This window comes from Diplodia corticola (assembly GCF_001883845.1).
Source record: "Diplodia corticola strain CBS 112549 chromosome Unknown scaffold23, whole genome shotgun sequence".
Taxonomy (NCBI): domain Eukaryota; kingdom Fungi; phylum Ascomycota; class Dothideomycetes; order Botryosphaeriales; family Botryosphaeriaceae; genus Diplodia; species Diplodia corticola.
Window position 1 is genome coordinate 19,793 of NW_017971502.1, and position 27,111 is coordinate 46,903.

Below are 27,111 nucleotides of genomic sequence, written 5' to 3' on the forward strand. Positions count from 1 at the left end.
AGAGGCTGGAGCGGCGAGGGGGCGAAAGCGTGGGTGTCAAGACAAGGCCATTGGGGGAGTACTAGCTGGGGTCGGTGACAGACAGCAGAAGGGAGCAGTAGGTCTTAAAGATTGTTGATACGGGCGCTTCCCCGGCGGCGGCGCCGCCAAGAGCGTGGGTGGAGCAAGGTGCAGCGAAACATGAAATCTGGATTGCAGATGCGACACAGGCGAGCATATTGAGGCGTCAAGTAGCAGCAAAAGCGGAGCTGTCAAGATGGAGATTACGCAGGGAATCCGGGCGGGTAGGGCTAGGCGCGCGTTCGGAGGCCTTGGGCCGCTGCCCTTTTGAGAAATGTGCTCAATTGTGCGCACCTACGCAACCGTCGGCCCGCCGGCGCATCACGCCAGAGCAACGCCTTTGGCAGCACGCTCCGGCTGCGCCAGCCATTGCCGGAATAGTCCTCTGCGTCGGCCTGCTCTTTTTCTCCGGCAGTTCATGCAAGCGTGAGCTCTGAAGCCGGGTCCGAGTCAACCGCCTCTATCCTGCTCAAGTAGTCCGGCTCGTCCGGGGCCAGGGCGGTCGGATGCATCGCCGGCAGGGCCCTCGTTTCCTGACGTAAAACCCGATGGGCCGGGCGCAGGCGAATCTTGGGGATGTTTCAATGTGGGCTGGGAGCCGCGTTGCCGAGATGGAGGGAGGTCCGCTCGTTTAGTATTGCGGCAGTCGGCGCCATTGCCGAGCGGCACTTGGGAGTTGGGACCCTCAGCCGGACCCTCGGCCGTATCAGAAAAAGTCGCCGGTGGAGGTGGAGGTGTGCGAGGTGTGCGAGGTGCGCGAGCGTCCAATGGAGAGGCCATGTTTGTCTGTCCAGCGAGGGCAGGGGCGATCGCCGTTCGGCTCTCGACGCTCGTCGCTGCCCTGCGGCGGACCCAGGCCCCACGTTGAGGGCGGTGGTCCGTGCAGCACCAGCCCTACTGGTACGTATTTTCCGCCCACCATCCTCACTTGCGTCGTCATCGCATCGCGTTCCTGCACACGCCGCCTCACGCCCACCCGACACGCCCGCACGAATGAGGCTGCGCCTGAGCATCCGCCGTCACAATCTGCCCACGGCCGAGCTGCTGTGGGCAGTGCCTGACGACAGAGCCAACGACGCCTTCACCGTCGCCCAGCTGCTCGAGCACGTCAACGACATTATCCCGCTCGAGAGTCTGCACTGGGGCTTGGAGGACTACACCGTTGAGATCGCCAGCTACGAGGCCCTGCACTTCCAGAATGTTAGGGATATCTTCAAGGATGAGGACCAAGTCTGGTAAGCCCCCCTCGCGCCGACACGCCTTGGCTGCTTCACCCATTAAAAAATGCCCCCAGCATTCGCCATCTCACCCAGCCCGAGCTTCGCGCACGCCATATCGCCGGCCGCGATCAAATCAACGCGAATGGCCAGCATCTTGTCGATGGCATCCCCTTCGGCAAGTCCTACTTTTCCGCTCGGAAGCCCGGTCGTCCGCCCGTCAACATTCCGCCCTTGAAGAATCCCATCGCCGACTCCACCGACGGAGACGAAGTCCACGGGCTCCTTGACGATGTGCCTCAATTCCAACATCACATTGATGACGACGAAGACGATGAAGACTTCGTCGCAGAGCAACCTGCTCCGAAGCGGAGAAGGCTGGAGTCCGTAAGGTCGGATAAGTCTGACAAAAGTGTACATTTCCAAGACGATGACGCATTGGTAGCGCTCCCATCGGATGATGATACTGAGGAGGAATATCGGGGCCCTCTCAGTATCTCAGACAGCTCATCAGATGTGTCGACTCGCGCGGAACCGATCCATGTAGACACAAAGGTGGTCGACACCGCTGCGACCGATGACTCTGGCCCGTCTAGCTCTGACTCTGACTCATCTTCTGACGATTCCGACTCTTCATCCGTCGACCCCTCGTCTGATATCGCCTCGTCTGAGCACTCCTCGTCCGACGACTCTTCATCCGATGATACCTCAGACTCGGACTCGTCTTCCACTGATGAAGATGATTCTGACTCCGGCTCAGAGCCGGACGAAGCCAGCTCAAAACCTCTGCCAATCGTAGTACAGCCAAGCACTGGCCAGCAGAATGCATCGCCGATCCCGACTCGTGTACCTTTTCAAGGTCTGAAAAGAACCAAAGCGCGGAACAGGCGTCGTCGGATTGGAAAGCTCCACAAGCGTGATACACCTCATGAAGCTGGTAGGTGGATGGGGACTCCCCCGAACGTCCAAGGGACTAGCATCGTTACCTCACCTTCCCGTTTAGCAGAAAAAGATGCGGAGACCGATTTGCTCGAGAAGAAGAAGGCCCAGCTACTCATGATGCTCAATTCCTCATTCGACGTCAGCAATTCAAAGAAGGGTCCGACTGATGTAGATTCTACTCCCACAGATGCTAGTGCTGGAGAGAAGGAATCATTTGATGCGGACATTGAAAAGGACTCGACCAACAGAGCAGGGGAGTCAGGTCTCGGCAACGAGGTTCAAAAACCTGCTTCCGAACTCACACCGGAAAGCCCTACCGAGACGACGCGAGAAGCCAAGAATGAAGTCACAGATGCTCCAGCTCCCAAGCGTAAGCGAATCGATGTCGACAGCTTCCGTCGCTTGACCATGGGGTCACTGGGTCTTCGCAATCCAAAAACAAAGGAAGACGAACAGAAGTTGAGGGATAAGATAGCTGCCACCGTAAGCAGACGCGGCAAGAAGAGGTTTTATGGCGAATCCTCCGCGCAAGAAGTGGAAGAGGAACCTGAAGACCTTCAGGATCCCGATTCCTGGAAGTTCCGGATAGAACTAATGGCGTTCGAAGTTTCGGATGGCAATGTACAGGAGCTGAGCGCGCCGCCCTTCCCGTTCAAGCAACGTTGGGATCCGCAGCAGTGGTACGAGCAGTATGTGGAGTATGACCAGGAGCACGAGCACAAGAAGAAGAACAAGAAAAAGCGTAAGAAGAACAATCAGACGTACAACGAGCCGGAGCAGCACTACCAACGGGATGGGAACGAGGATTGGTCCATTCTTGACTATGATGAGCCAGCTGAGGCCGACGCTGCACAATCGCAGCTCCTCCAAGAGACACAAGATGCGCAGGGCGTATCCGAAGCTTCATTGAAGCCCAAGAACGCCGACGAGCAGATGAATGCGAGCGATGATCTCCCTCCCCTGCCTCCGGATGTCACAGCTCTACAAACACTTGTACCCGAGGACATTCGCGTTGGCTCGATCGTTGTCTACAAGGAAATGGAAGTGTCAGAACTAACCGGCTGGCAGCCCATCATATCTGACTACCGCAGAGCCGAAGTCCTAGAGACTGAGGAAGATGCTGCATACCTGCAGCTTGCTGCCCCTGACGTTCCGCGCAGCCGGTCTGAGGCGCGATCTGGCGGCAAGAATGGCAAGCTTGAGGCGAAGACGTTCGACGTCACTAAGGATGAAGAGGATGATCCGAGCAGGCGTTGGGTCGAGTTCCCGAACATGGCAGGGCTGTGGCTCCTCCAGGCTGCTGCCCCTAGTGACGAGATTGATGGTCTTGCTGACACCAAAATGGCCGATGGAAACGGAGAGGAGTTGACGGCGAATGCTGAGGAAGAGAATGTGGACGAAGGTACGACTGAAGCTCACTCTCCGGACGAGAAGGGAGAAGATGCGGTTGCTGAGAACTAGGTTCCACGAGCAGAACGTGGTCAGGTTGGTGCGGTTTTGGATCGCATTACTAATGTTGCACGGAAGTGGTGGGGTTCGGGGTTTTCGGGAACGGGGGAGTCGTCCCATGCATCTGGCGGCCATTCCACTACGTAGGTAAAGCCTGGCTTCGAATGAAAGACTACCTAGTTACAGAAAGCTTCACACCTGTCAATGGCTTGTGGCAACAAATTCGATTACACTTGCCACTTCGCTTGTGTTTATCGCGTCTAAAGGTGATTGGTGTGATCATGATCTTATTGAACATGATCCCAACCACGGGCATCATTCATTACTCCTGCGTTCGTATCTTCCCTTCTGTCGCTGTGTATTGCTTTCCCTTGGCCATACGTTTCATCCATGATAATCTTCATTAGCCATTACCTCCGTCCTTCCACAGAAAGATGCTCCCAGCCGCTCAGACCTTCTTCGCACAATCACCGTCGTCGTCATCGTCGTCGTCGTCTAGCCCCACATCCACCATTGAATCCCCAAACAGCTTCGACGTCCCCATGCCCGCAGCAGCAGGTTTGTTGTTGTTGTCACCCAACCCCCGCAACCGATCCACACCCTCCTCCTCTTCTTCCTTCCTCTTCTCCTTCTTCCTCTCCTTCTTCTCCCTCTTCTCCTCCCTCCTCCAACAATGCACCGCCGCCGCGCTGCACCCCGCATACGCCGCCCACAGCACCCACGCGGCGACGCCCACGGCGCACCGCGCCACCGCCAGCCCGCGCCACGCGCCGTCGCCCTGCGGCTGCTCCCACCCGCCGCCGAGGTCCATGGCGGCGGCGATGGAGACCTGGTACGCCCACAGGCAGACGAACACGAGGGCGCCGGAGAGGGCGGCGGCGGGGTGGAGGAAGGAGAGGGCGGGGAGCTGGCCGGCGGGGGGGTTGCGATGGTGCGACGATGATGATGTCGATGATGTCGATGGTGTGCGGGTGCGGGTGCGGGTGCGGGTGGAGAGGTAGGCGGCCATCTGGGCGAGGGTGTGGAAGAGGTCGAGCGCGGGGACGGCGAGGTAGAGGAATACGTTGGCGCTGTGGTTTTTGGTTGATTTGGTTAGTTGGTTGGTTTGGGGGTGGTTTTCTTTTTCTTTCTTTTTCTTTTTTTTCGACGTCAGGATATTCGGGTGGGACGTATGTACGTACGCTTTCTCGCTCGTGCTGCCGCCCCAGTACATGCCGATGTTCGTTGAGCCGTAGTATGTCGTGGCTGTGGCAGAGTAGACCATGGAGGCGGCTACGAGCGCCATCATGGTGATGTCCAGGACGAGCAGCGGGATGAGTAGCTGCGGACCGTGTTTCAGACGACCGCGCCAGCGGGCGGGCGGCGAGTGGGCGAATCTGGAGAACGGAATCGCCATCTTTCCGATTTTGTTTGTACTTTTTTATTTTACTTTCTCTGCTGAGGTCCTCCCCGAAAGCAATTAACGAGGGGATGGATGGAAACGGCCGGTCAGTGGCTGTGGCGGAAGAAAGGCCGCTAGCCATTATGTATCTTCCAGGTACCTCACTGCGCCAAGCAAAGCGCGACGTCACCAGACATTCCTCCTCATCGAGGATGCTTCCTGGCGTGTTTGAATCCTTCGAGGCTGAGGTGCGGATAGGCAGACGAGCACAGCCCCATTGAGCTGGCACTAGCGGTGGTACCGTGGTGACAACACAACAACAGCAACAACAACAACAACGACGCATCTATAATAAGAAAAAGCGCCGATCAACAAGGAAGATCCTCTGTTGTTCAAGTCTCTCGATGAATTCATCCTTTGTCGTTTGTTGACTGGAGACGCTTGCACCTTCTCCAGCTTCGTATAAACGCGGAGAGCCAACGCTATCATCACGAAGCTCTCGACTACGAGGAGATAGATTTAGTCTTGCCCTTGCATGTTCGTTTCGACTTCACTGCTTTGGTTCTGAGGTTGGTATGACGACATGCAATGAATCCAACCCCTTCAGCGCTTGGCCCCCAACCATCCACAAATACAGCTTGAGAGCCCCACGTTTGGAGACGCACCTTGCAGCCCTATATATAGAAAGCTCAATGTACGCTGAAAGATCATTGTGTGACTGTTTCCAGGGCCCGCGCTGTCTTGCGACGCGAGCTTCCAAACCAGCAGGCTGCTGGCCACCGGGATGAACCTGTTACTCTGGGATGCCTGTTCCCCACCACGGCCGTGTAGTAGTAGTAGTAGGAGCGACTTAGATCGACATAGCTGTTTAATTTTTAGTAGCCACTATGGTGGGTAATGTTCTTTTGCGAAGCCGAAAAAAAAAAGAGAAATGGCGCCGTCGTCGTTAGGCATTACACTTTCTAGCATTGGCGGTTTATTCCCGCCCCTGGACACCAAATCGTACACGCGGGACGGTCCTGTTGCTCTCATATGCCTTAAAATTTGTTATTCTCATCTTTTTTGCTATTCACTTCTCGTCCAAATAATTGTTGAATGCCATGTTTTCTTTTAGTCTTCATCTGCAACCAACGGACACTCTCTGCGAAATCATGGGAAAACATAAATGACGAATAGTCGGTCAATTTAATTAACGGAATCTGTCTGGTATATCGAGCACTCAGTTGTCGTTTCTGTATCGTAGGTCATTGTCGTGTCTATCTACCCCAACATCACCGCTGAAAATCCCCACAGAAGTATGCTGACGCTGCAACCATATCCGATGGGCCACTGGATAGTTTTCCACGCAATAGGCAAACAACATGCCCATCTACAAGAATGCGGGTACGCCAGCCAGGATGGCAACGGCAATGCCGCCAAAGCCGGCGGTAACTGCGGGCGCGGCGGCGCCGGTAGCCTGAGCAGAGGCCGTCGAGCCGGCCGAGCCGGTGCTCGCGCTGTTGCTGTTGCTGTTGCTGTTGCTGCTGCTGCTGCTGCTGCTAGTGGTACCAGTCGACTGGCTGCTGGCCGAAGAACCGGTACCGGATCCGGAGGACGTGGCCGTGGCCGTGACGGAGCTGGCTAGGGTGATGCTGAAGGACGTGGAAGCGGAGGAGGTGGCGGTGCCAGTGGCAGTTCCTGAGTTCCAAGTGGAGACTTGGGTGAAAGAGCAGGATCTAACGATGTCGCGGACGTCTGTGGTGCGGTTAGTCAACATGCTCTTTGGGAGGGGGCTGGTTGTTGGCGAGGTTCTTCTTACCGTTGTCGGCCTCGTCATTGGCGGCGACGCAGGCCTCGCACTCGGGGATGAAGCTGCTCGCGTTGGTGGTGGAGCAGACGCAGTTGATGTAGCCCTCGTCGTCGTCGTCGGTTTGACGGTCGCATTGGGTGGTCAGGTCGATGGTGCTCTGGCAGACAGATCGGCAGGTATTGGGGACGTCATTGTTGTCGATGTCTTGGGCTGAGCCGATAGCTGCGAGGGCTGAGAGGAGAGCAAGCACTTTGAACTGCATGGTGGGAGAAGGTCGAAGGTTGTGGCTTCTTGGTGGATGATGAACGAGAAGATGTGTTTGTGTCTTGACCAGAAGCGAACGGGCGGGCAGGGCAGGGATATAGTCTACTCCACACTCTGATGTCCGGGGAATTTATATCCGCTCAACAGCCAGCAGCGTCAATCCCCACCACGACCGCACTGACGACGATTCCAGAGGCGCAGTCGGTGCTACCAAGCACCGGAGACGTGATCTCTGTCGGGAATTGGAAGCCAAGAGGTCGGCTCTCTGGCCGGAACGCATCCTGATTGGAGCCACGGCAGGTATGGCTGGGCGGGGAGGGTTGATCCTGCTGGGTGCCAAGCAGTGCCAGGGCGCGGCGGGAAGGCTGTGGCTGCAACCTTCTGCATCAACGCTGCCAGGGGAATCCTGAAAGCGAGCGAATGGTAGCCCCGGACTCGGGCTAAACGCGTACGCTCGAGCCAAGCATCCACTGGAAACATCTGCGTCATGCGACACGACTTGCCTGACCGTGCTCGCCCTGCCCGCTCTGAAGCCTGACTTGGGTTCTCCATTCCCCAGACAGCCAGAAAGCTCCCGCTCCGCCACCTCCGTTAGCTCCCGCCGTGGGTATTTCTGGAAGCGAGGAAGAAGGCTTTGCCTCATCAGATGATGTTTGGCTCTAGTGATTGCGCGTCCTGCGTTCCTGTGAGCCTCCCGCTATGCACTGCAACATCAGTCGGCGCCCGGCGGAGGCACGTCGAAGCGGTGAGTTTGCTGGCCGCCCAGGACCACTGGCCAGAGTCATGGCGAGCTGCCTGGATTTCGGGTTTATTTCAAAAGCCAAGACAATGTCGATTATATTACAGCATCGAAATGAAAAAAGAGCACGGATACAGCACAGTCGCTCAACAATGACAGAAAAGAAATGGTGATTTCTACGTTACCTGTGCCTTGGTTTCATTAGAGATGGTAGCATGGGCATGGCCAAACCTGCTTGGATCACTGATTCTGGCCAGCACTGCCTCGCATCAACATGCTTGCTATCGCAGCTTCAAGAACAACGCCAATCATCTCACAGCATGCACTCAGTACTGGAAGTTGACTTGCAGAAGCTGGACCGGTGAATCCGTGCGTCGGTAGGCAGGTGATGACGAGCACAGCCCGCCTCTCTCCATCGAGATGGCTCTTTGGGGACTGTCCATCCCCTTTCGCTGATTCGATGGCCGCTCCGGAAGTGGCCATGAATTACGCAAACTTGTCGTGCTTCCCCTTTACCTTCACGTCGAGCAGCGTCTCGTGGAAGTTTCCGGCCCTTCGTGATCTCTTCAGCTTCTTCACCTCGTCGTCCTCTAATGGCCTTCCCACCATCTCTTCGAGCTCCTTTCTCGAGATCTTCTCGGCAGCCCTCTGCTCCTTGTTGGTCTTCGGTCTCGGCTTGAAGCGGGCTTGCATGCGGATGCGGAAGGTCGAGTTGAAGTCGATGTTTTCGGAATCGCCGCGGACCTCGTTCTTGCCCTCGTCGACGGCGATGAACTTCTCACGTAGGTTCTGTACGGCGAAGGTGCCAGGGTTGTTGGCAACGGGGATGCAGAGAAACGATTCGTCCTGAGAAACCGCCTCACGCTGGGCCGACAGGACGCCGAATTTGTCGCATGCGAGATACCTGCGGTGCAAAGGTCAGCACACGGTCACGCCAGCTTGCTGCATGGAATGGAGACACTCACTTCCCATGGTGCCCCTTGAAGCTGAAGTTCTCGTTGCCGGCGACGCGGTGGGCAATCCACACCTGGCGCACGTCGTGCGGTTCCGCCGTCGACGGATCGTCCTCGACCATGTTCTCGACTTTGCTCGTGAAGACGGTGCCATTGGCGTCGCATCCCAGGAATGCCGGCGGGTCGGTGGGCAGCACAAAGGTAACGGGCCCAGAGATGTCGGAGGCGGCCTCGGCCGTCACCCAGGAATCGTCGTCTTCGGCGGCTTGAGCGGCAGAGCCGCCAGCGGTGGCGAGCTCCTTGGCTGCAGGGGCGCCATCTTCGTTGCCGTCGGCGGCCGGGCGCTTGCGCTTCCTGGGCTTTTTGTCGCCTTTGAAGGAGAGAGGTTTGACCATGGTGAGAAGTTGAGTCTGAGTGCGGAGCTATGATGAAATCCGCGGGCGTCGTTCTGCCGCGACCACGGAGCTCGGGCCGCTCGAGCCTTATCCGCCGGCCATGACAAGCAACCCAATCACAAACGCGCAAAGCGATCACCATGAAGCATCCAAGCCATGGTTATATAGTTTGTAATCTATCCGAGCCGACCTATCGATGACTGCTCCTGAGAATGCTCCCAACCGAATATGCGCCATGCTAAACTCATCTAATCATAAAACACATGAACCAGGTCACAACAAATCTCAAAGCTCCACTCCCTCGTTCTTGATGACTTGACTGAGTGGTTCGCCCTTTGCATCTGCATCGTGAGGCGCCCCGTCCGAGGGCTTGTCGAGACTGGTGGAAAGCGCAACCCAGCCTCTGACCGCCCCATTCGTCTCCAAAATCTTCCAATCCCCTGTTTTGCCCTTCGCCGCAACAGACCCATTCTTATCACCCGAAGCCTCTCCCTCCTCCATCTCAGCTCGGCTCGTATCAGCTACTTCGAAGTCATTCTCGCGAAGCATCTGGAGAATGGCACGCACGTTAAGCGTCATGTATCGCTCAGGCTCGTCCGTCTTGAGGAACTTCTTTACCACCCAGCGGAAAAGGATACCAAAGTCCGACTGCGAAAGATGGGCGGAGCCCAACGGGTAAAAGAATCGTGGCGCCGGCTTTGTCTGCCTGGGCGCGTCGGATGAAGGGTCTTCCGAAAGCCTGCGCTTGGTCTCCTGGAAGTGGTCGGCCCACTTGACAAATGCTTCGCTTAGGATGGCAAGCAGAGCCGTGCCTCCAGGTCCTTCAGGCGCATAGCACGGCATTGGCTTGTCCGCCAGCCATTTGGTGTTCGGGCTTGTCAATGGAAGGCACCAGATATCCAGGAGGATGACTGGCGAAGAGCTGGTGATCTGCTGAACAATTGACGAAGCCGGTGCAGGAGTGAACAGAGGCGTATAGCCCCCGATTCGCGAGTCCGGTCGGTAGAAGGTCGACTTGACAAGCTGATGGACGGTCGCTGCACCAAAACTGTGACCGGCCCAACTGATGGAGCCTGGCCGATTGACATCCAGTTTTCCTTGAAACATCGAAAGCAGGGTGCTGCTATCTTTCTTGGAGTCTCGAGACTTGTTGGAGTCCAGATTCTTCATGTCCACGCCAGCACCCATCTTCAATACCGCATCATGGATCAAACCAAGCTCCCAAAGCCTGATCTTCAGCTGCGAGTCTCTCGCGTCGAAGACCTCTTTACCCGGCTTGTGTGGTACGTTTTGATAGTCTACGATGTTTGCCTCGGCGGCATCTGTCGCGCGAACGTACGAGATTGGAGCGCTTCCGTCGCGGTGGTCTGGAGCGATGACTACCATTCCATGGCTGGAGATGGAGCCGCATATCTGCGAGTATGCATTCCTTGAGCCTCCAAGTCCATGGCTAAAAATCATGACAGGCCATCTGCTCGAATTCGTGGGTGGTGGTAGTAAACGTGCGTTCCGGTTGACGGGGACGGTTGTGTAGTATAAAAACTGTGGACAGTAGCTGGGCCGGTGTCAGCACCGCTATATCCCGGCTGGAGGACATGACTTACGCAAAGACCTGGGCGAGGGCAGAACCGGCTCCCAGAAAGCGAGCATATGCGCTCACATAGCCCCTTTGTGGCGATGGGATCCACCGGACTGCCCTTTCTTTTGCACCAGGTTCACATGGATAGAAGACGCGGAAAGAAACTGTCGATACGCTCGATGCGGGAGGCGGACTGGGCGACTCGAGCTCCGAGACGGGAATTTCTACGTCGAAAGAGCCCACCTTATAGGGCCCGCTGTACTCGGGAAAGCCAGGCACGGGATTAAGTGTCGACAGCCAGGCCATGGTCACAGCGAGGGAGGTAATGAATCGAAGTCGTCACAAGACAGAAGGGAAAGACGCAAGGAGAGCAGTGAGAAAGGAGACTTTTTTTTGCTTACGGTCAGAGGGCACGCGACAGTGGCGGCCAGCGGGAGGCAAAGCCACAGGATGACGTCTGCACAGGCCTATACGGGCGTAACGCCGGGAGTCTGGACTTCCGCGCGCCGACATGGTCGTAGGGCTGAGCAGAAGCGTCCAGAGGCCGGTCCAGGGCTGCATGTTGGAAAGGGACGGAGTCTGGCTTTCAAGCGTGGGAGAATGACGTGTGGGGGCGATGTGGCGTGGGGAGCGGACGGGCGATCCCAGACGCGTGGGAAGGCAGGCACTCACGCACTGATACGGCAGGGCCACGGGCGGCAGGGCGGCAGGGCGGCAGGGCAGCAGCTGGCGCAGGGCACGGCGCTGCAGGCCACGCGCAGCCCGCTATCCGCGGTAACGCAGATGACGCCGGTCGGTCGAGCAGGAGAGCAATCACGCTTGTGTCGCGACGTGACCACCGGGCCCGCGAGCGATTGGCCATAGCACCACCTTGCGATAATGAAATGATAGTGGTGATCGGCAGTCGTGATGCGCCTCCCGGTTCGCGCCGTGACAGCGCATGGCCCGCCTCGTCGACACCGCTCCCTCGCGCCAGATGCTAGCATCCCCAGCCTAACATCCAATACCTACTCCCAAATTGCCCGTCCTCCCTCGCCTTCTCTACGCAGCTTCTCTCACTGCTCCTTCTCCACCGCCAACGCCATGGTTCGCCAACGCGCGCCCTCGACGGCGTCGACCACCTCGGCGTCCGCCGTGCGCGACCAGGTGCGCAACCACCCAAGCTCGAGTCCCCAGACGCTGCCCAACGCTAACATGACGCGCAGGAGCTCGGGAGCATGTACGACTACCTCGCGAAGATCATTCTGCTCGGGCCAAGCGGCTGTGGCAAGTACGCGCCCCTCTGCCTGCAACCCCCAACTCGATGAGCCGTGACCTGACCATCCCAGGTCTTGTTTGCTGCACAGGTTCGTGAAGAATGAGTGTACGCTCCTGCCGCTTCCCCCGTGCGCCAGATACAGCTGACGGCCATGGCAGGGCGCATCTTCTCTTCGCAAACCATCGGCGTCGAGTTCGCCTCGAAAATCATAAAGGTCGGAACCGGTGCGCGCAGGAAGCGGATAAAGCTGCAGGTAACGCTGCCTCGGCCTCGGTAGCACGCCCCAACGCTCACCCCCATAGCTCTGGGACACTGCAGGAACCGAAAGATTCCGCTCCGTCTCGCGGTCCTACTACCGCGGCGCCGCCGGCGCCATCCTCGTCTACGATCTCGGCTCGTTCGCATCCTTCAGATCCCTTCCCACCTTCCTGAACGACGCCCGTGCCTTGGCCTCTCCGCAGCTTACCGTCATCCTTGCCGGAAACAAGAAAGATTTGGAAGACTCCGAGGGACAATACGAGCCAGAGCCATCCATACTGGACGAGCCGATACCGACACCGTCGAGCGTAAATAGCAGGGCAGCTTGGGGGTCATTATCATCGTCACGAAGCGCATTCGGGGGACAAAACACGGTGACTGTGTCTCCAGAAGGCCGTGAGGTGTCGACAGAAGTAGCTTCGCGTTGGGCCACGGATGCCTCAGTCCCCGTCTCGGTCGAAGTATCGGCGCTCTCTGGGGACAACGTCGAGGAGTTGTTCTCTCGCCTGGCCAGAATGATCCTGACCAAGATTGAGATCGGAGAAATCGACCCCGACGACCCGCAGAGCGGCATCCAATATGGTGACAGTGGCAGCTGGGGAGGTTATTACGATGACGACGGCGGCAGCATCAAAAGCGGCACCACCGACGGCGGGGGGACCCGGAAACGACGCAAGGGCAAGCGTCGGGGAGGAGCCCTCCTGTCAGGGGTGCAGGAATGGGAAGAGGTGTTCAAGATTTCAAACTCGCGGAGTCGTGGAGGGTGTTGTTGATCATCTCCCCCGGTTCATTTCACGGCGTTGGATTAGAGGCCCAGACGACTCCGGAAAGTCCTGGCGTATGGCACGTTGGATTTTTAGCGACGATATGACACGATTACAGACTTTCTCTATATACGGCCCCAGCACCCGTTTCCTAATCATAATGTGTAATTCAGAAGCTTCTCATACCGGAGAGGCTGAGCCGTACCGCCGACATGGCATTGAACATTGTCACTTGGGGTGCTGGTAGGAACGCGGGTCGAACAAAGTGCCCGATAGGGATAATGGAAACAAGCTAGGAAGTAGCAGCCGGAGCGGGTGCTTCCGGCTAGGTATTGCCTAGAGTGCCTAGTCCAACGCCGTCCTCACCACCAACATGGCCGCTTGATCTAGCCTCGGTCCGTCGTCTGCAAGATTTCACTTCACTTTCTGCAGCGAGACGGCCTGCATTTGCCCACGCCTCCTCCACAGCCAGGAGGTCCCGGCATAGCACGGTGAGTGGACGAGTCGCAGCCACTTTAGCCTCATTGCTGCAAGTCATGCATGGGCCCGACACCGCTCACAGGCGAGAGCGAGAACGAGACGCTCAGCCTTCGCGCGCACACCGACGTCCCACTTGCCAGATACGGCGGAGAGGCTCGCTGACGTAGGAGCGTCTCGCTCAGTGGCCAATCGCCCCCAGGCAGCCTTGCCGGCCCAGCTGGAGACGACGGCAGCCACGCCAGGACCCCGCCAGGACCCCGGGCACTGCCAAGGCAGCCAGAGCGGCGAGCAGGACAGTTTACGACAAGTTGATGAGCGTGAGCCAGTGGACGGTCAAGCCGCACCCTTGGCACGCTCCACAGTTGGGTCACGTCCTTTGCGGGGCCCCGGTTCGCTACCCCATCATTTCTGGGGACCCGCCCTTTCGCTCCCACCCCACAGTGCTTGTCCGCCCACGCTGGCCGAATCCGAGTAACAAGTCCGCTGTCCGCCTCGTTTGCCCCAAGCTACCATGGCGCTCCCCCGTGCCACCCTCGGCATCTTTCCACCCTTCTGGAGAGTGCCCCCTGCTCATTGACCCCATGTGCGGGGGTACTCTTGTTGGCAACGCGATATGAAAGGGGCCGCCAGCGCTGTTTCTGGCTGCACCTCGCTCTCCTCACTGCACTCCCACCCCCCTCCTCACTTCCGCCCTTTGCCTGACCATGCAGGCCACGCAAGTTGGGCCCCCGGCCATGACCGACATCGAGAAAGACAGAGTCGAGCACATCGACAACATCGAGACCAATGGATCTGATGTCGACTACAACAGCGGCCCGGATGACATGGGCTTCACCCCGGCCGAGCAGAAAAAAATCATTCGCCGCATTGACCTGCGCCTGGTGGTGACGGTCGGCGTCATGTACTGCGTGAGCCTAATGGACCGGACAAACCTGTCGGCTGCGAACATTGCCGGGTAGCTTTGCCGATCTCCCATCCCGCGTGTACCTTGCTTACATACGCCCAGAATGAGCGTCGAGTTGGACATGGAGATTGGCTACCGATACGTGAGTACCCCTCCCCTCCAGCCCGCATTTACCGCAGCTAACCTTTGCAGTCCATTGTTACTCTCGTCTTCTTCATCACGTACATTATCTTCCAGCCTCCGTCCACAGTCATCGTTCGTAAAATCGGCCCGCGCCTGCATCTGTCTGCCCTTTGTTTCCTGTGGGGAGCCACCATGATTGGCATGGGATTCTCCAACACTTGGAACACACTAGGCGGTCTGCGTGCTATCCTGGGTGTGCTCGAGGTATTTCCCCGCTCAACAGTTGAACCACCAAACACCCTTCTGACATCTTGCAGGCTGGGTTTTTCCCGAGTGCTGTCTACTTGATGAGTACTTGGTACGTTAGATGTGAGTACATCCAGTAGGAACCCGAGGTTTGAAGACAGGCATTAACATCAGAATAGACGAGATGGGTAAAAGATACTCTGTATTCTACATCATTGGCTGTGTGGCCTCAGCTTGCTCTGGTATCCTGGCTTACGGAGTACGAAACCTCATCTCAGTCCGGGCAAAACATATAGCTAACTGTGGCAGCTGATGCAAATGCATGGTCTAAGTGGCGTGACTGGTTGGCGATGGATCTTCATCATAGAAGGCATTGTACGTTTTGTATGACCCCGCCAGGCAATCATGATGCTAACGCACTACAGCTCACCTGCGGCATCGGCCTTGGCGGCTACTGGTTCCTTGTCAGCTTCCCTGACGGCAAACACAAGTCGTGGAATTTCTTGGATGAGCGCGAGAAACGTTGGGTCATCAGCCGAGTCCAAGCCGACCGTGGTGATGCTGGCCTGGAGTCGTTCTCGCTCAAGAAGTTCTTCCGCGGCGGCATGGACTGGAAGGTGTGGGGATACGCCTTGATCTTCTTCGGCACCACCACCATCACTTACGCCTTGGCCTATTTCCTTCCCATTATCCTGCGCGTCAACATGGGTTTCAGCATTGCCGCAGCCCAGTGTCTCGTCGCCCCGCCATACATCTTTGGTGCCCTCGTCATGTACGGAACCGGATACTTTGGCGACCGCTTGCACTTGAGAGGGCCGATCATCGCCTTCAACATGCTCCTATGCATTATTGGTCTCCCGATCATGGGCTTTGCGAGCAACGCTGGTGTACGATACTTCGGTGTGTTCTTGGTCACTGCTGGTGCCAACGCCAACGTCCCTGCCACCATGAGTTACCAAGCAAACAACATCCGCGGACAGTGGAAGCGTGCCTTCACTAGCGCCTCGCTCGTTGGCTTCGGAGGCATCGGCGGAATTGCGGGAAGCTTGGTGTTCCGGTACGTCTATCCGGTCCATTTTCTACCCCTGCGGGAGCTATACTGATTCCTCCCTTTCGCACAGCACCCAAGATGCTCCTCATTACAGGCCTGGTATGTGGGCTTGCATCGCCTGCGCTCTGATGAACCTCCTTCTTGTTTGTATCATCGGCGTTTCTTTCTGGCGCGACAACAAGAAACAAGCTAGGGGAGAGAAGATGATTGAGAGCAATGATGTAAGTTGTGCCTTCTATGAATGTCTGGCCGTCATTCTAACATTTCACAGACTGACCCTGATGATCCAAACTTCCGCTACACCTACTGAGTCGTCAGTGTGCTCGTACGTTGGTGCCGGATAACAATGTCTTGAGGATATATGTGTATGTTTGTCACGAATATAACGAGTCTCTAGATTATCCCTATTCTTATGCTCGGTGAGGAGGAATGAGATTGATCCTGTCGTGTACTGGATTCTTCGTCTTAAGGCTTTGAGGTGGCACATCAACCTAAGGGTCTCGACTTCCGTTTACGCTACAAGTCCTTGGGACTTTATTTCCACGACTTCCTCCTCCCGGCTGATCTCACTCGCTCGTTATCTCAGCCCGGTCATCTGCTGTAGGTAATCATATATATTTGAGTGGCTAGCAACACGTACAGGAAGCGTCACCTTGGACCAGCTTTCCGTGATACTGTGTAAGGCCTTAGCCCGCAGTCTCCGCTGTGGTGCCCCGTTACGACACCAGAAGAGAAAGATAATTTTGCATTCTCCGTCAAAGGGCTGGGACTGTCAGAGAGTGGCGAGAAATGAGCAATGAACGCAAAACGGCTGCGCTAAGAGCACGGTGCGGACGGCGGGAGAGGCGTGGCAGGAGTTGGAGTGGCTGGCATGGCTTGGTAGGGTTGTGAGCGAAGGAACGTTGTGGCGGAGAGGAGGCTGGGGCCGGTGAATTGCGCGGACTGTTTCAACATCCGAGTGAACGGGGGTGGCAGCTGTAGAATGCATGCGTATTCACAACGTCGGAATGTATGAAAGACAGGGAATAAGAAAGAGATGGTCTTATCTCTACATTCCAATTGCAAGTTACCCAACCCCCCGGCCCCCCATTCTCTTCAAGATCTTTACAACGCGACAAAAATTGGGCGCCGTTAACGCCCCGCTTGCAATCGCCCTACCCCAAATGCTTGGAAATTCGCCTCCGAAACCAAATGAGTTAAAAAAAAAAAACCAGACCAGTCTCGGAAACGCCCATCGCCGTCCATGATGCACCACCCTTTCTTCTTCTTTTTCGCCTAGACCAAAACACACACATCAGGCTCCCCCGCAAGCGAACGAGCTCCTGACGTCCCACTCATGCTCCCAAAGTCCTACGATACGGGCTCGCGCAGCCTTCTACTTTTCCTGGCCCGGCATCGGCAGTTGCGAAAGAGACGTCGATCACATCGCGGAGCACTTCGTCATCGTCGGTTGTGCACGCAGAAGTTCTCGAGAGGTGGCTGGGCTTGTAGTTCTTGCGCATGTCCGACAGTGTGCGCAAGGTGTCTGCGAATGCTTGAACGGACGACGAAGAAGATGACGGGGTCGTCGTCCATGCTGTAAGGTAAGGTGACGTTAGAGATCTGCGGGATTGACACGATCTGCGACCCGTCTTTTTTCTGTGGGGGGTAATGTGGATGATGATGATGATGATTATTATTTTGGGAAAGGAGAGGGAGAGCAAGATTGGAATGGGTTCTTCTTCTTGCTAATCTCGGAGCTCGGAGCTCCTTTGTTCTCTGTTGTTTCTTGCTTTGCACAAAAGAAAAGGAAAGGAAAGGAGCCGGAAACAGGAGGGGAGAGGGTGAGAGGAATGCTTACCAAAGTCAAAGCCATCGACAGCGGCCTCGCCCAGCGGCCGCATGTCCGGACCGTGCGGGTTCCCCTGCCCGAAGAGGCTCCACAGCATGACGGCAGCGCGACGCGCATCCGCCGCGTCAACGAAGGAGAGGGTGCTGTTGCCATGAGGACTGCCGCCGAGGCTGAGGAAGACCTTCTTGCCACGCGTCTGGCACGTCTGCACCTGCCGACCGAGCTCCGGGCACCATGCCAGCCCGGGCGCGAGCCGGTCGTCGTCGGCGTGCTTGGTGGTGCAGCCGGCGGCGGCGAAGTCGACGATGGGGAAACCGTTGGTGGGTTTGAAGCCGTGAACGTGGCCGAGCAGGATGGTCGAGATGGAGTCGTCGGCGCACAGGTGGACGAGCGAAGGATCCTCGGGAGATGAGGGGCTTGTGCCGTAGTAGATTGCCAAGCCGGCGGCGGCGGATGGCGATGGCACGACGGGGTGCTGTGGCACTTCCAGGTCTGCTGGGTTTCCGTTCAGCGGCTTTTGCGGCGAAGTGTCGTGGTTCGGTATGCTGGTCGGGGTCGGTAGGGCTGAAGAGTAGTACGAAGGCGGCTCGAGGGGCGGCGGCATAGCAGGGGCTGGCGCGCCACCATGGCCTGGATGAATACCGGCCCGGACGGGACTCGCGTGTGAAGAGACAGCAAATGGAAAAAGCAAAAGCGGCAGTATTGATCCTAACATGATGGCTATTGTACCTTGTACCAACGCGCGGGGGGCAGGAAAAGAAGCAGGAGACGAGATCAGAAGCGAACAGGAGCGGCGAGGTCTAAGTTAAGACCAGAGCCGCGGTGACGATCCGGAGGATTGCGGACAGGCGGCCATGAATCCATCACGCCGCTTGCAATGCGTTGGAACTTCTACTTACGGGCTTCAGCCCTCTTGGCGCGAATCAGGGTACGTTGAAGCGGTGGGAACGGGCCAATTGCCGGCCTGCGGCTACTGCGGGGACTAAACTTAGCGAGTCGGGAGCAGCGTTGGGCCATGCCCTCGAGCGCAATACAATGAATGGCCCTCGCATCCGCATCCGTCCCGGCTGTCCCAGCTGTCCCACCTCACGCCGCCAGCTCCAGCTCCAGCTGCCACACGTCGCCCAGCCGCTCGTTCGTCTCGGCCAGTCCGCCGTGCACCAGGATCGCGCCCGGCTGGCCGGCGTCCCTCACGGTTGCGGCAAACCAGCCGCGGGCGGGGGGCAGCTCGTTTGCCGACGAAGCCGAGATGGATGCGCCACCAACCGCCTTGGCCCATTGCGCTGATTCGATGTCAAACACCCACACATCCTGCAGCATCCTGCCAGCGCCCTGATGCCCCAGTGCGCTGGGGTCATGCTCGCCAAAGAGCGTCACCAGTGAGGCCCGACCCATGACGTGGACGTGTAGCAGCGCGCTCACGCTGCGCGCCTTTGGGCCCTCGTTCCCGTCGGCCGCGTACTTGATCGACGACCAGGTGTTGGCGGCGGGGTCGTAGACGTCGAGACTGCCGCCCAGCTCGCTGGTGCCATCGAAGCCGTTCATTCTGTACAACCTGCCCTGGGCATAGGCGATGGATGCGCCCCCGCGCGGCGGACCCGGTGCAGAAGCGAGCTCCGCCCACTCTTTGGTGGCTAAATCAAAAGACCACAGGTCCGCCAGCCGGCCCTTCTCGGGGCAGCCAGCATGGACGAAAATATTGCTTCTGCCATCACTGGCTAGGCAGTGGTAGCTGCGAGCGGGCGGATAGGGGGCGCTTGCGCTGAGCGGAGCAACCGTGGACCACTTGGAGGTATTGCGATCGTATGCCCACAATGAGCCCCTTTCCTCAATCGGCGCCATGGCCTCGCCGCCGCGCCCGGAGAAAAGGTAGACGACATTGCCCAGCAGCGTCGATGCGGATCCGACTCGCGGCGAGGGAGAGCCGGGGCTGGGGTCGGCCTTCACGGTCGATACGGCGGCTGCGTGCTTGGTCAGTCTTGTCCAAATTTACTCCGTACGCCGGGCAAAATGCGATTGGCTCGTGCTGTGGGTCTGAGGAATAGGACGCACGGGTCTGCTCACCGTCGCCGCCGTCCAGGTGAACAAGACGGACATGGTTGTCGACGGGCAATCTGGGCTGGATTTCTCCGCCGAAAAGGAATAGCTGATTGCCAAAAGAGGAAATCACCTGGGAGGAGCGGCGGAGCGCTTCGACATCGCAGAGGCGCTTCCAAGAGCCTGTGACCTTGGCCGCCGCCATAGCTGATGTGTCTGAAGCTGTCGCGTTGAGCGGTGTTGAGCGGTGCTGGGCGGTGCTGGGCGGTGCTGAGCGGTGCTGAGCGGTATGGTCTGGCTGGGATCAGAGCCAGACAACGGACGGCATCTTATACCGCGTCTCGCAGGCTCAGCCGTGGTAGGTAGATCAATGGCCCAATAGATGCACGTGGAAGAAGTCAAAGGCCGACGGAGGACAGTCGAGCCGTGGTGAGAATTGGGAAAGATTGCTGCAGAGCTGGCGTGTGGTTGGATGAAGGCAGATGTGCTCAGGGTCCGATGCGGCGTGACGTGACGCAGACTTGTCAGGCCGACCGCGACATGCAGCCGATCAGATAACCCCGCCGCTCAACACCGGGAAGACCCTACGAGAAAAGAACCCTACATTTCCCTCTACGGCCCCTCGAGCCCGCTTTTACAGCGCTGGGTTGCCCAAACTGGTCCCTCTGTGTCCGCCGTTCCGAGCATCCGAGAACGCGAGCGGCTTGTGAAGCTGCGCTCCGTCCATTGCTCTCGAGCCGGTGTCGGCCTCCGTCACACCAGCATGGCAGCCAAGGCCGACGGACACGGGTAGCAACCAAAGCAATGCATCTACCAAGAAGACATGCTCCCCTACAGCAAGCCTCGTCCGGTTTGGTCCAAGCGTATGTCTTCAGCACTGTCCACACCGGCCTGCGCACTAGAGCTCGCATCAGGAGAGGCCCGCCCGGTAGCCTGGGCTTCCTAGCCGCCAATGGCTGTCACGTCTCGAAGCGCGTCGGGCCGCGTTCTTTGCGGGCGGCCGGGGACGTGAGTGGCGGGAGCTCTGGGAGCTCTGGGGGCTCTGGGTGCTCTGGGTGCTACACGGCTGCTGTTGCAGATTATCGGGCGCCAAAAGGGACTAGCTCGCGTGCCTGGAGCTGCTCGAGGGGTGATTTGGACGGCCCTGCCAATAAGTGACCCGGCCGAGCATTGGGCGTCGCGCCGGTGTCGCGTTCGCGACGCGTGCCCCGGCCGCGCAGCTGCGTGCAAACGGCGACGGTTTGGAGCGCTGCGAGCGCGCTGGAGAGCCAAAGCCGGCGGGCGAGTCGCGCCAGGGCAGGCGAGCCGGGGCCAGGGCTCCGCACGTGATGGCCGGCGCGTTCCTTGTCGCGTCCTGGCCGAGCGTGTCTCTTTGTCGCAACGCCAACACGAGGGAGCGAACACGCCCAGCCACGCCCAATGGAGCGGGACTCTGGAAGCCAAAGCCCTTTTGGTGTGCGCAGCCTTAACCATGACCAGAAACTGCCCCAGCACCGCCACGTCAAGTCCAACGAGACGTGCATCGACCCGTTGGACAAAGACCCCAAGCGCCGATGCAACTGCTTGAACCATCGTCATCGCTACCGCCGCCCGTCGCCGGTGCGCATCAAGTACGAGGCGCCCTCGGCCATCTCTCGCATGTACGGCCGCAAGAAAGACGAGGAGGGCTTCTGGAGGGAGGACGGCTGGCACTACACGCCCTCGACGCCCGCCGGCGGCCGTCGACTCTCCTCCGGCACCCTGCCTTCCACAACACCCGCCGGCCGTCCGCTGTGGTCCAACCGCTCTGTCCGCTCCACCACCCCGAACGGGCCCCCACCCTCTTCACGCCAGCTCTTCGGCAGCTCACGCCAGCAACGCGGCACGCCCTCCCGCAACACCCCGTCGCCGAACTACCGCTTCGGCCGCCCCAGCCCCTCACCCTCGCAGCAGAAGGGCCGCACAATGTCTGCTTTCGCCTTCAGCTCCCGAGGACGCGGGAGGAGCTATATTCCCACCAGGTCGCAGTCCGCCCGTAGCTACTACTCCGACGCTCCCTCGGACGTGCCCTCGGACGCCCTCGCGAGCAGCCCTCCTCCCGGCACCGATCCTTTCTACGACGACCGCGGCTATTTCGACCAGGACCACTACCGCGACCACCGCTACTACGACGAAAACGAGGAGGAGCGCATGGACGACGACTACAAACAAGGCTATGGTTTGCCCGAGGCGGAGGAGATGGATGAGGACCAGGAAGCCCAGGAAGATGAGGACGACACTATGATCGACAACTTTGGGACCAAGCCCGCGTCGCGCAAGTCCAGCAGACCTGCATCTCCTCAAAAATTCAGCGTCAAAGGCTCGGCGAGGGGATCGCCCTCCAATAGGTCCAGGGCTTCGACCATGCGCAGCCCCGTGCGCCCTCCGCCACTAGGCAAATCTGGAGCCCAATACGATATTGGAAGCATCGCAAAGAGCTTTGCTGCCGCGGCAGCTGCTCGTCCCGTCACTCATTTGCAAGAGCCGGATGAGCTCGTCCGGGAAACCGAACGCGTTCTCTACACCCTTGGTGAAGGCGACGCAACCGAGGAGACTCTGTCAGCGGCTGTCAAGGATCTGTGCAACCTTTGGCACCACCCGCACAAGCCCGTTCCCGATGGCATTGGGCCTGCCGATGACGACTCGCCTTTGGCAAAGGCAGACTTCATCGCCAGCCTGCTTCTGCCCATCCACCACCCCCCTGCATTCGAACCCGAGAAACAGAACTTTTCGTTGTCCAGGCGCGGCCAGCTTTCTGCCTTCAGCCAGTCATTTGCACGTCAATATGCGACCGGGCAGACACCTCTTCCCAAGGTCCTGGTCGATTGGCTGAATGCACGTCACGACCCCAGCGCTGCTGAGTTCGAGCATCTTCAGCGGATGGCCGGGAGCTACTCTGCTGCTCCTGGGTTCTGGGACGTCATCTTCTCCTGCGTCATGAGGGGCAGCTTCAATGATGCGATTCATTTCTTGAGGGAAGGCAACTTCGCTGTCGCCGACTCTGCCTTGGAAGACGGATACGAGCGACCTGGCTATGCTGACATTGAGCTCGTCAATGTAGAGAAGGCGATTGCGCAAGCCATCGATGTACTGCAAATTTGCCCAGCCTACACCCACGACGACTGGGACGTGAAAGGCATGGATTGGGGCCTGTATAGGAGGACCGTCAACGACGCGCTCGAGGACCTCAAGCTCTTCGCTGAAGGTGAACGTGCTTTCCTCGATGACGAATTCGGCTTGAGCGCCCAGGATGACGGTGCTTACAACTTCAGCACTGCAAGTCGCAGGGCTGAGAGCAGAGTGCCGTACACCGTCTACGAGAACCTGCAGATCCTTTACAGCCTTCTACTCGGCAACGAAGAGGAAATCCTCGGCGCCGCCTTCGACTGGCTAGAGGCAACCGTCTGTCTCACCGCCTGGTGGGATGGAGAGGATGAGGAACAGCTCCTACGATCGGCAAAGCGCTCCAAGCACACGAGGGTCGCGGACGTCACTCCTGGACGCGCTTATCGCAAGAGGTTTGCCTACGCGCTCGCCAGGGTGATGGCAGAAGAAGACCCTGGCCTTTCGATCAACAGCAACGATCCAGTCGAGATTGCTCTTGCCTGCGTCATGGAAGAAAACATGGATGGCCTCATCCCTATCCTGCGTGGATGGTCTCTGACCATCACGGCGGCAATCATTGAGATTGCAAGTGCTGGCGGCTGGCTCGGACAGTCTGCCTCAAGGAACCTCCTGAGAGGATTCGATCAAAGCGATCTCATGGTCCTAAGTTACGGACAAGGCGATAAGCCTGGTTACGACAAGGATGAGATTCTACAGCAATACGCCGAGATTCTGTTTAGCAGGCCCAAGATCCAAAACTCCGAGGGCTGGGAACTGGCTATCCAAGTCTTGGGTCGTCTCGACAACGCTGAAGCCGCGAGAAATAAGATTAGCGAACTCCTCGATCGACTCCCGTTAAGCTCAGCGGAGCGCGTTGACAAGATCCTCAGTGTCTGCAACAGTCTCGGACTCATCGAGCATGCTAACATGATCGCTGAGCGCTATGCGGCTTCCCTGGCCGAGAACTCGTACAACTACGGCTCGGCCTTGTTCTACTATGCTCGCGCCCACAATTCCAAGAAGATCAGAGACGTCCTTGATCTGCTCATCTCTCTCTGCCTCATCCATTCCACCGCCTATCCGGCGCAATCCGATCTCGACGAACGTCTCAAGGCACTCATCAATACTCCTAAGCAGACTCTGTCTCAGCTAGCTCGGTCCGACCTGGAAGCGGCTCAGATGCTATCCATGTACCTCAGCGGTTACGCAACCCTGCGGAAGTTCTACGATCTGCGTGACGAGGAAGTCAACCTCCCGGAAGGCAGCAAGCCTGCCCACCGTCCCCTCGAGAGGAGAAGACTCGCTGCCCAGGCTTTAATTGCTGTTGTCGGCAGCGCCGCTGACAGCATTCGTGGCGGGCTTTACGATCCGGACATTGATTCGGCCGTCCAGGTTGATGGACTTCTGACTCTGCTCGGCGAGTCGCTGCCTTTCATGACTCGTAAGTTACACGACGCCAACCGGGAAACAACAGCTACTAACAACCTCGCAGATCCTAAGCGTCTTCTATCGTCATCCGATCTCTCCACACTTATGCGTGCGGCCGAGGACCTCCAAACTGCTCCCTCGCTGGTCTACGCTCAGTGCGAGGAGCATCTTCAGGCAGCATTAGCACATGCCCACGGCACAGGCTCATCCAACATGGAACCGCCACGATCGCTCAAGAAGTCGGTTTCCAACCTGACAGCCAGCTCGTACAGCTTGATGGGCAGCTCTGTGTTCCAGTCAACAGAGGGTAGCGGCGTCCTCGTGGATGGTGAAAGCGGCACTCTCAGCAAAGATGCAAAGAGAGGCTGGGACTGGCGGAGAGGCCTGTCCCATGGGGCGAAGGGCAAGGATGTGTGCGATTTCCTCAGAGCAAAGGCTGCGCAGGAGTTGGCACGCGCTTGGGCGGAGGAGAATTGAGAGCGGGACTAATTGGATAAAAAGAAGTTTTTGGTGCGCTTCCGGTGGGAGTGTCGGCTGATACCAGAGTGCTTGAGGGAGTTGGTATACCAGCAATTGGTTAATCGTGCTAGTCTGATGGGCGCAGACGCAGGTCGGCGTCCAGGTGCTTCGAGGCCTGATTTTTTTTTTTTCTGCAGACAGCATTGAGAGTAGTGAATCAGATGCATAAGTTGAACAGGCATTCCTCTACTGCTTTCTCAGAGAGTTCTTTTGTTTTGACTTTCATCGCTGACATCCCTAATGTGAGGTGGAACAACTGGGCGACGCACGCGAGTGCTGTTTCCTCGGCGAAACGCGACTCTGCCCTTGCTGATATTTCTTCTGACGTCCTCGTCCTGTCACTCCCACTACCTTGCCTTCTCACACACCCCAACTACATCACAGGCGTCAAGGCACCCTTACCTCGTCCTTCACCAAATCAACCATCATGGCGTCAACTCAAGAGAAGCCTTCCTCGGACCCTGACTATTAAGCTACGCGGAGCAGCATCCAGTAAGCTAGTTTTCCTACTGACTGGTATGCGTAGCCTTGGAATGCATTGTACCACCGACACGCTTGCCATAACCATCGAGCACGCGTACACTGGAAGCTACAGTCCTACGGTTCACGATATAAAGCTCATGGATCCCGCCACGCAAGCCTGTAAATTGGACAAACAGCTCGAACTCTGCCAATTCGTGAAGGACTGCGAGTAAGCGAACATCGATAACCCACCCTAGGTATATGACTGAAATCGATCGTAGCGACGACAAGCTTCTGAGCCTGGTTGTCAGCAAGATTGACGCGTGTAACATATGCCTCCGCACTTTTCTCTCGGGCTCATGCCGGCAAAGAGGATCTACCGTTGTCGACGTGGTGCGCAAAATGGGTTGGAAAGCCATTGGTGGACCTCTTGTTCTCGCGCCCAGCCCAGCCTTGAGGGAGACCAGCTGCGGAAGAGAGAAGCCGAAGTGGAGAACACCAACAGCCTTGGTTTGACGAAGTGGGCCGGAAAGAAGGTCGAACCTCCGCCCCGTCCCTCCACAATATCGAAGTGTGGCGAGTCTGTCTAGCGCCCGGGAGGACTTATCGAAAGGATAGTGACTATGGCGACACTTTTCTTTAAAGTAGGGCTTCATGTGTCTCCGCTAGTTGTGGCTTTTGAGATTGAGAATTTGCCAAGTGATGGAGTTTGGGGTTTCAATTGCATAGCCCACCAAGGCATCATGGGGAAGATGCAGTATGACTGGGCTGTTCATTGGCTCTTAACGGGGTTTTCCAACCATTCAGGTTCACGTAGCAACAGAATCAGCCGCACTATTCATGATTCTCTTGATTGTGTGTCCTATGTGCTGCGTGCAAAATGCCAAAGGATAGATCCACAAGTGCACCATGTCAAAATTCGCCCAGAGTTCATGCTCGATGAAGAACCCAGCCTTCCACATATTCTTCACCTCACGATCACATCAATTGTCAAGGCGACTTCCACTGAATCTTGCTCTGAATGTTCTACAGATAAGCTCTCCATTGTTTACCCCGCGCACAACACTACAACCTAGACCGCTTCAGTGGCAAAGCCGTCAGGAACATGTCCATCAGTGGCAAGTTGATCCCAAGAACAACACTGTGCATGCATACTACGAAAGGTGGTTGGTTCCCTCCCCGATGACTAACGATCAGCGATGCACGCGGCGCCAACGGATGCCCCATTATTGTTGACAGCTGGTGGTTGATTGTTGTTGTGGTTGTACTTCCGTCTCGCTCGCTCGCTTAATCGCAACCGATTTTCCCACCAAACAAATTTCCACCACTTCAGCCTTACGGGTGGAGATAAATTGTGCAGCGACGCTTCGACCAACAACGCACAATTGCACACACCCATTCTTTTGTCCTGTGCGCGCGCGCTCTCGCGCTTTGACGACCGACGCACTCATGCACGCCAATCAAGTCGGGAATCATCTCCACTCACCGCACATCCGACCGGCAGGCTGGTGCGGTTGGGAAAACTACCTAGCTGAGGGAGGCGCATTTGATCACGCGCGTCACGCACCATTTGCGGACGATCGAACGACGCCACCATGGCGGAAGGACTCTGTTTGCTGACATGCCTCGAGGGACTGTGCATCTTTTGTTAGTGTTGCCATCTGTTTGTTGTTCGCGTCGTTGTCGCTAGTCATTGGGAAATGTTGCTTCACCGGCTGGCGGTTAGATTACTAGTGTGCAATCCCTCTAGTCCGTCACGGGGTCATCACCAGTCAGTGATCGGAGAATCGGTGAACCACCACGTCAGATGGAGGGATGGGAAAGGGAACGCCTGATGATTGTGGACGGGCGCTAAGCAT

The 27,111-nt window shown here is 57.5% G+C and overlaps 11 protein-coding genes across 11 annotated transcripts; 4 read left to right on the forward strand and 7 right to left on the reverse strand.

Moving 5' to 3' along the window:
- Positions 1 to 510: 510 nt before the first annotated feature.
- On the reverse strand, positions 511 to 840 carry BKCO1_230008 (uncharacterized protein; the record flags this gene model as incomplete). Its single annotated transcript, XM_020273032.1, has 1 exon — positions 511 to 840. The coding sequence occupies one exon, from the start codon at positions 838 to 840 to the stop codon at positions 511 to 513; it is 330 nt and encodes a 109-aa protein (XP_020130729.1).
- Positions 841 to 1,053: 213 nt separating this feature from the next.
- On the forward strand, positions 1,054 to 3,680 carry BKCO1_230009 (solute carrier family 40 (iron-regulated transporter) protein; the record flags this gene model as incomplete). The annotated part of the gene is made up of 2 exons (XM_020273043.1): positions 1,054 to 1,295; positions 1,355 to 3,680. 2 exons carry the CDS (start codon positions 1,054 to 1,056, stop codon positions 3,678 to 3,680), a joined length of 2,568 nt encoding a protein of 855 aa, XP_020130728.1.
- Positions 3,681 to 4,116: 436 nt separating this feature from the next.
- BKCO1_2300010 (uncharacterized protein) lies at positions 4,117 to 5,064 on the reverse strand (the record flags this gene model as incomplete). Its single annotated transcript, XM_020272904.1, has 2 exons — positions 4,117 to 4,738; positions 4,850 to 5,064. The coding sequence occupies 2 exons, from the start codon at positions 5,062 to 5,064 to the stop codon at positions 4,117 to 4,119; spliced, it is 837 nt and encodes a 278-aa protein (XP_020130617.1).
- A 1,354-nt stretch (positions 5,065 to 6,418) lies between these two features.
- Positions 6,419 to 7,100, reverse strand: BKCO1_2300011 (gpi anchored protein; the record flags this gene model as incomplete). Its single annotated transcript, XM_020272915.1, has 2 exons — positions 6,419 to 6,783; positions 6,848 to 7,100. 2 exons carry the CDS (start codon positions 7,098 to 7,100, stop codon positions 6,419 to 6,421), a joined length of 618 nt encoding a protein of 205 aa, XP_020130616.1.
- Positions 7,101 to 8,327: 1,227 nt separating this feature from the next.
- Positions 8,328 to 9,189, reverse strand: BKCO1_2300012 (frg1-like family protein; the record flags this gene model as incomplete). Its single annotated transcript, XM_020272926.1, has 2 exons — positions 8,328 to 8,745; positions 8,807 to 9,189. The coding sequence occupies 2 exons, from the start codon at positions 9,187 to 9,189 to the stop codon at positions 8,328 to 8,330; spliced, it is 801 nt and encodes a 266-aa protein (XP_020130615.1).
- Positions 9,190 to 9,474: 285 nt separating this feature from the next.
- Positions 9,475 to 11,074, reverse strand: BKCO1_2300013 (platelet-activating factor acetylhydrolase; the record flags this gene model as incomplete). Its single annotated transcript, XM_020272937.1, has 2 exons — positions 9,475 to 10,744; positions 10,794 to 11,074. 2 exons carry the CDS (start codon positions 11,072 to 11,074, stop codon positions 9,475 to 9,477), a joined length of 1,551 nt encoding a protein of 516 aa, XP_020130614.1.
- A 777-nt stretch (positions 11,075 to 11,851) lies between these two features.
- Positions 11,852 to 13,057, forward strand: BKCO1_2300014 (ras family protein; the record flags this gene model as incomplete). The annotated part of the gene is made up of 5 exons (XM_020272948.1): positions 11,852 to 11,914; positions 11,974 to 12,038; positions 12,097 to 12,131; positions 12,185 to 12,279; positions 12,329 to 13,057. The coding sequence occupies 5 exons, from the start codon at positions 11,852 to 11,854 to the stop codon at positions 13,055 to 13,057; spliced, it is 987 nt and encodes a 328-aa protein (XP_020130613.1).
- A 1,175-nt stretch (positions 13,058 to 14,232) lies between these two features.
- Positions 14,233 to 16,162, forward strand: BKCO1_2300015 (phthalate transporter; the record flags this gene model as incomplete). Its single annotated transcript, XM_020272959.1, has 9 exons — positions 14,233 to 14,483; positions 14,535 to 14,574; positions 14,625 to 14,819; positions 14,873 to 14,924; positions 14,981 to 15,060; positions 15,111 to 15,176; positions 15,227 to 15,858; positions 15,923 to 16,073; positions 16,124 to 16,162. The coding sequence occupies 9 exons, from the start codon at positions 14,233 to 14,235 to the stop codon at positions 16,160 to 16,162; spliced, it is 1,506 nt and encodes a 501-aa protein (XP_020130612.1).
- A 1,024-nt stretch (positions 16,163 to 17,186) lies between these two features.
- On the reverse strand, positions 17,187 to 18,398 carry BKCO1_2300016 (cts1p; the record flags this gene model as incomplete). Its single annotated transcript, XM_020272962.1, has 2 exons — positions 17,187 to 17,428; positions 17,693 to 18,398. 2 exons carry the CDS (start codon positions 18,396 to 18,398, stop codon positions 17,187 to 17,189), a joined length of 948 nt encoding a protein of 315 aa, XP_020130611.1.
- Positions 18,399 to 18,769: 371 nt separating this feature from the next.
- Positions 18,770 to 19,925, reverse strand: BKCO1_2300017 (kelch repeat protein; the record flags this gene model as incomplete). Its single annotated transcript, XM_020272963.1, has 2 exons — positions 18,770 to 19,644; positions 19,736 to 19,925. The coding sequence occupies 2 exons, from the start codon at positions 19,923 to 19,925 to the stop codon at positions 18,770 to 18,772; spliced, it is 1,065 nt and encodes a 354-aa protein (XP_020130610.1).
- Positions 19,926 to 21,139: 1,214 nt separating this feature from the next.
- Positions 21,140 to 24,748, forward strand: BKCO1_2300018 (nuclear pore complex subunit nup85; the record flags this gene model as incomplete). Its single annotated transcript, XM_020272964.1, has 2 exons — positions 21,140 to 24,284; positions 24,336 to 24,748. The coding sequence occupies 2 exons, from the start codon at positions 21,140 to 21,142 to the stop codon at positions 24,746 to 24,748; spliced, it is 3,558 nt and encodes a 1,185-aa protein (XP_020130609.1).
- Between the last annotated feature and the right edge of the window lie 2,363 nt (positions 24,749 to 27,111).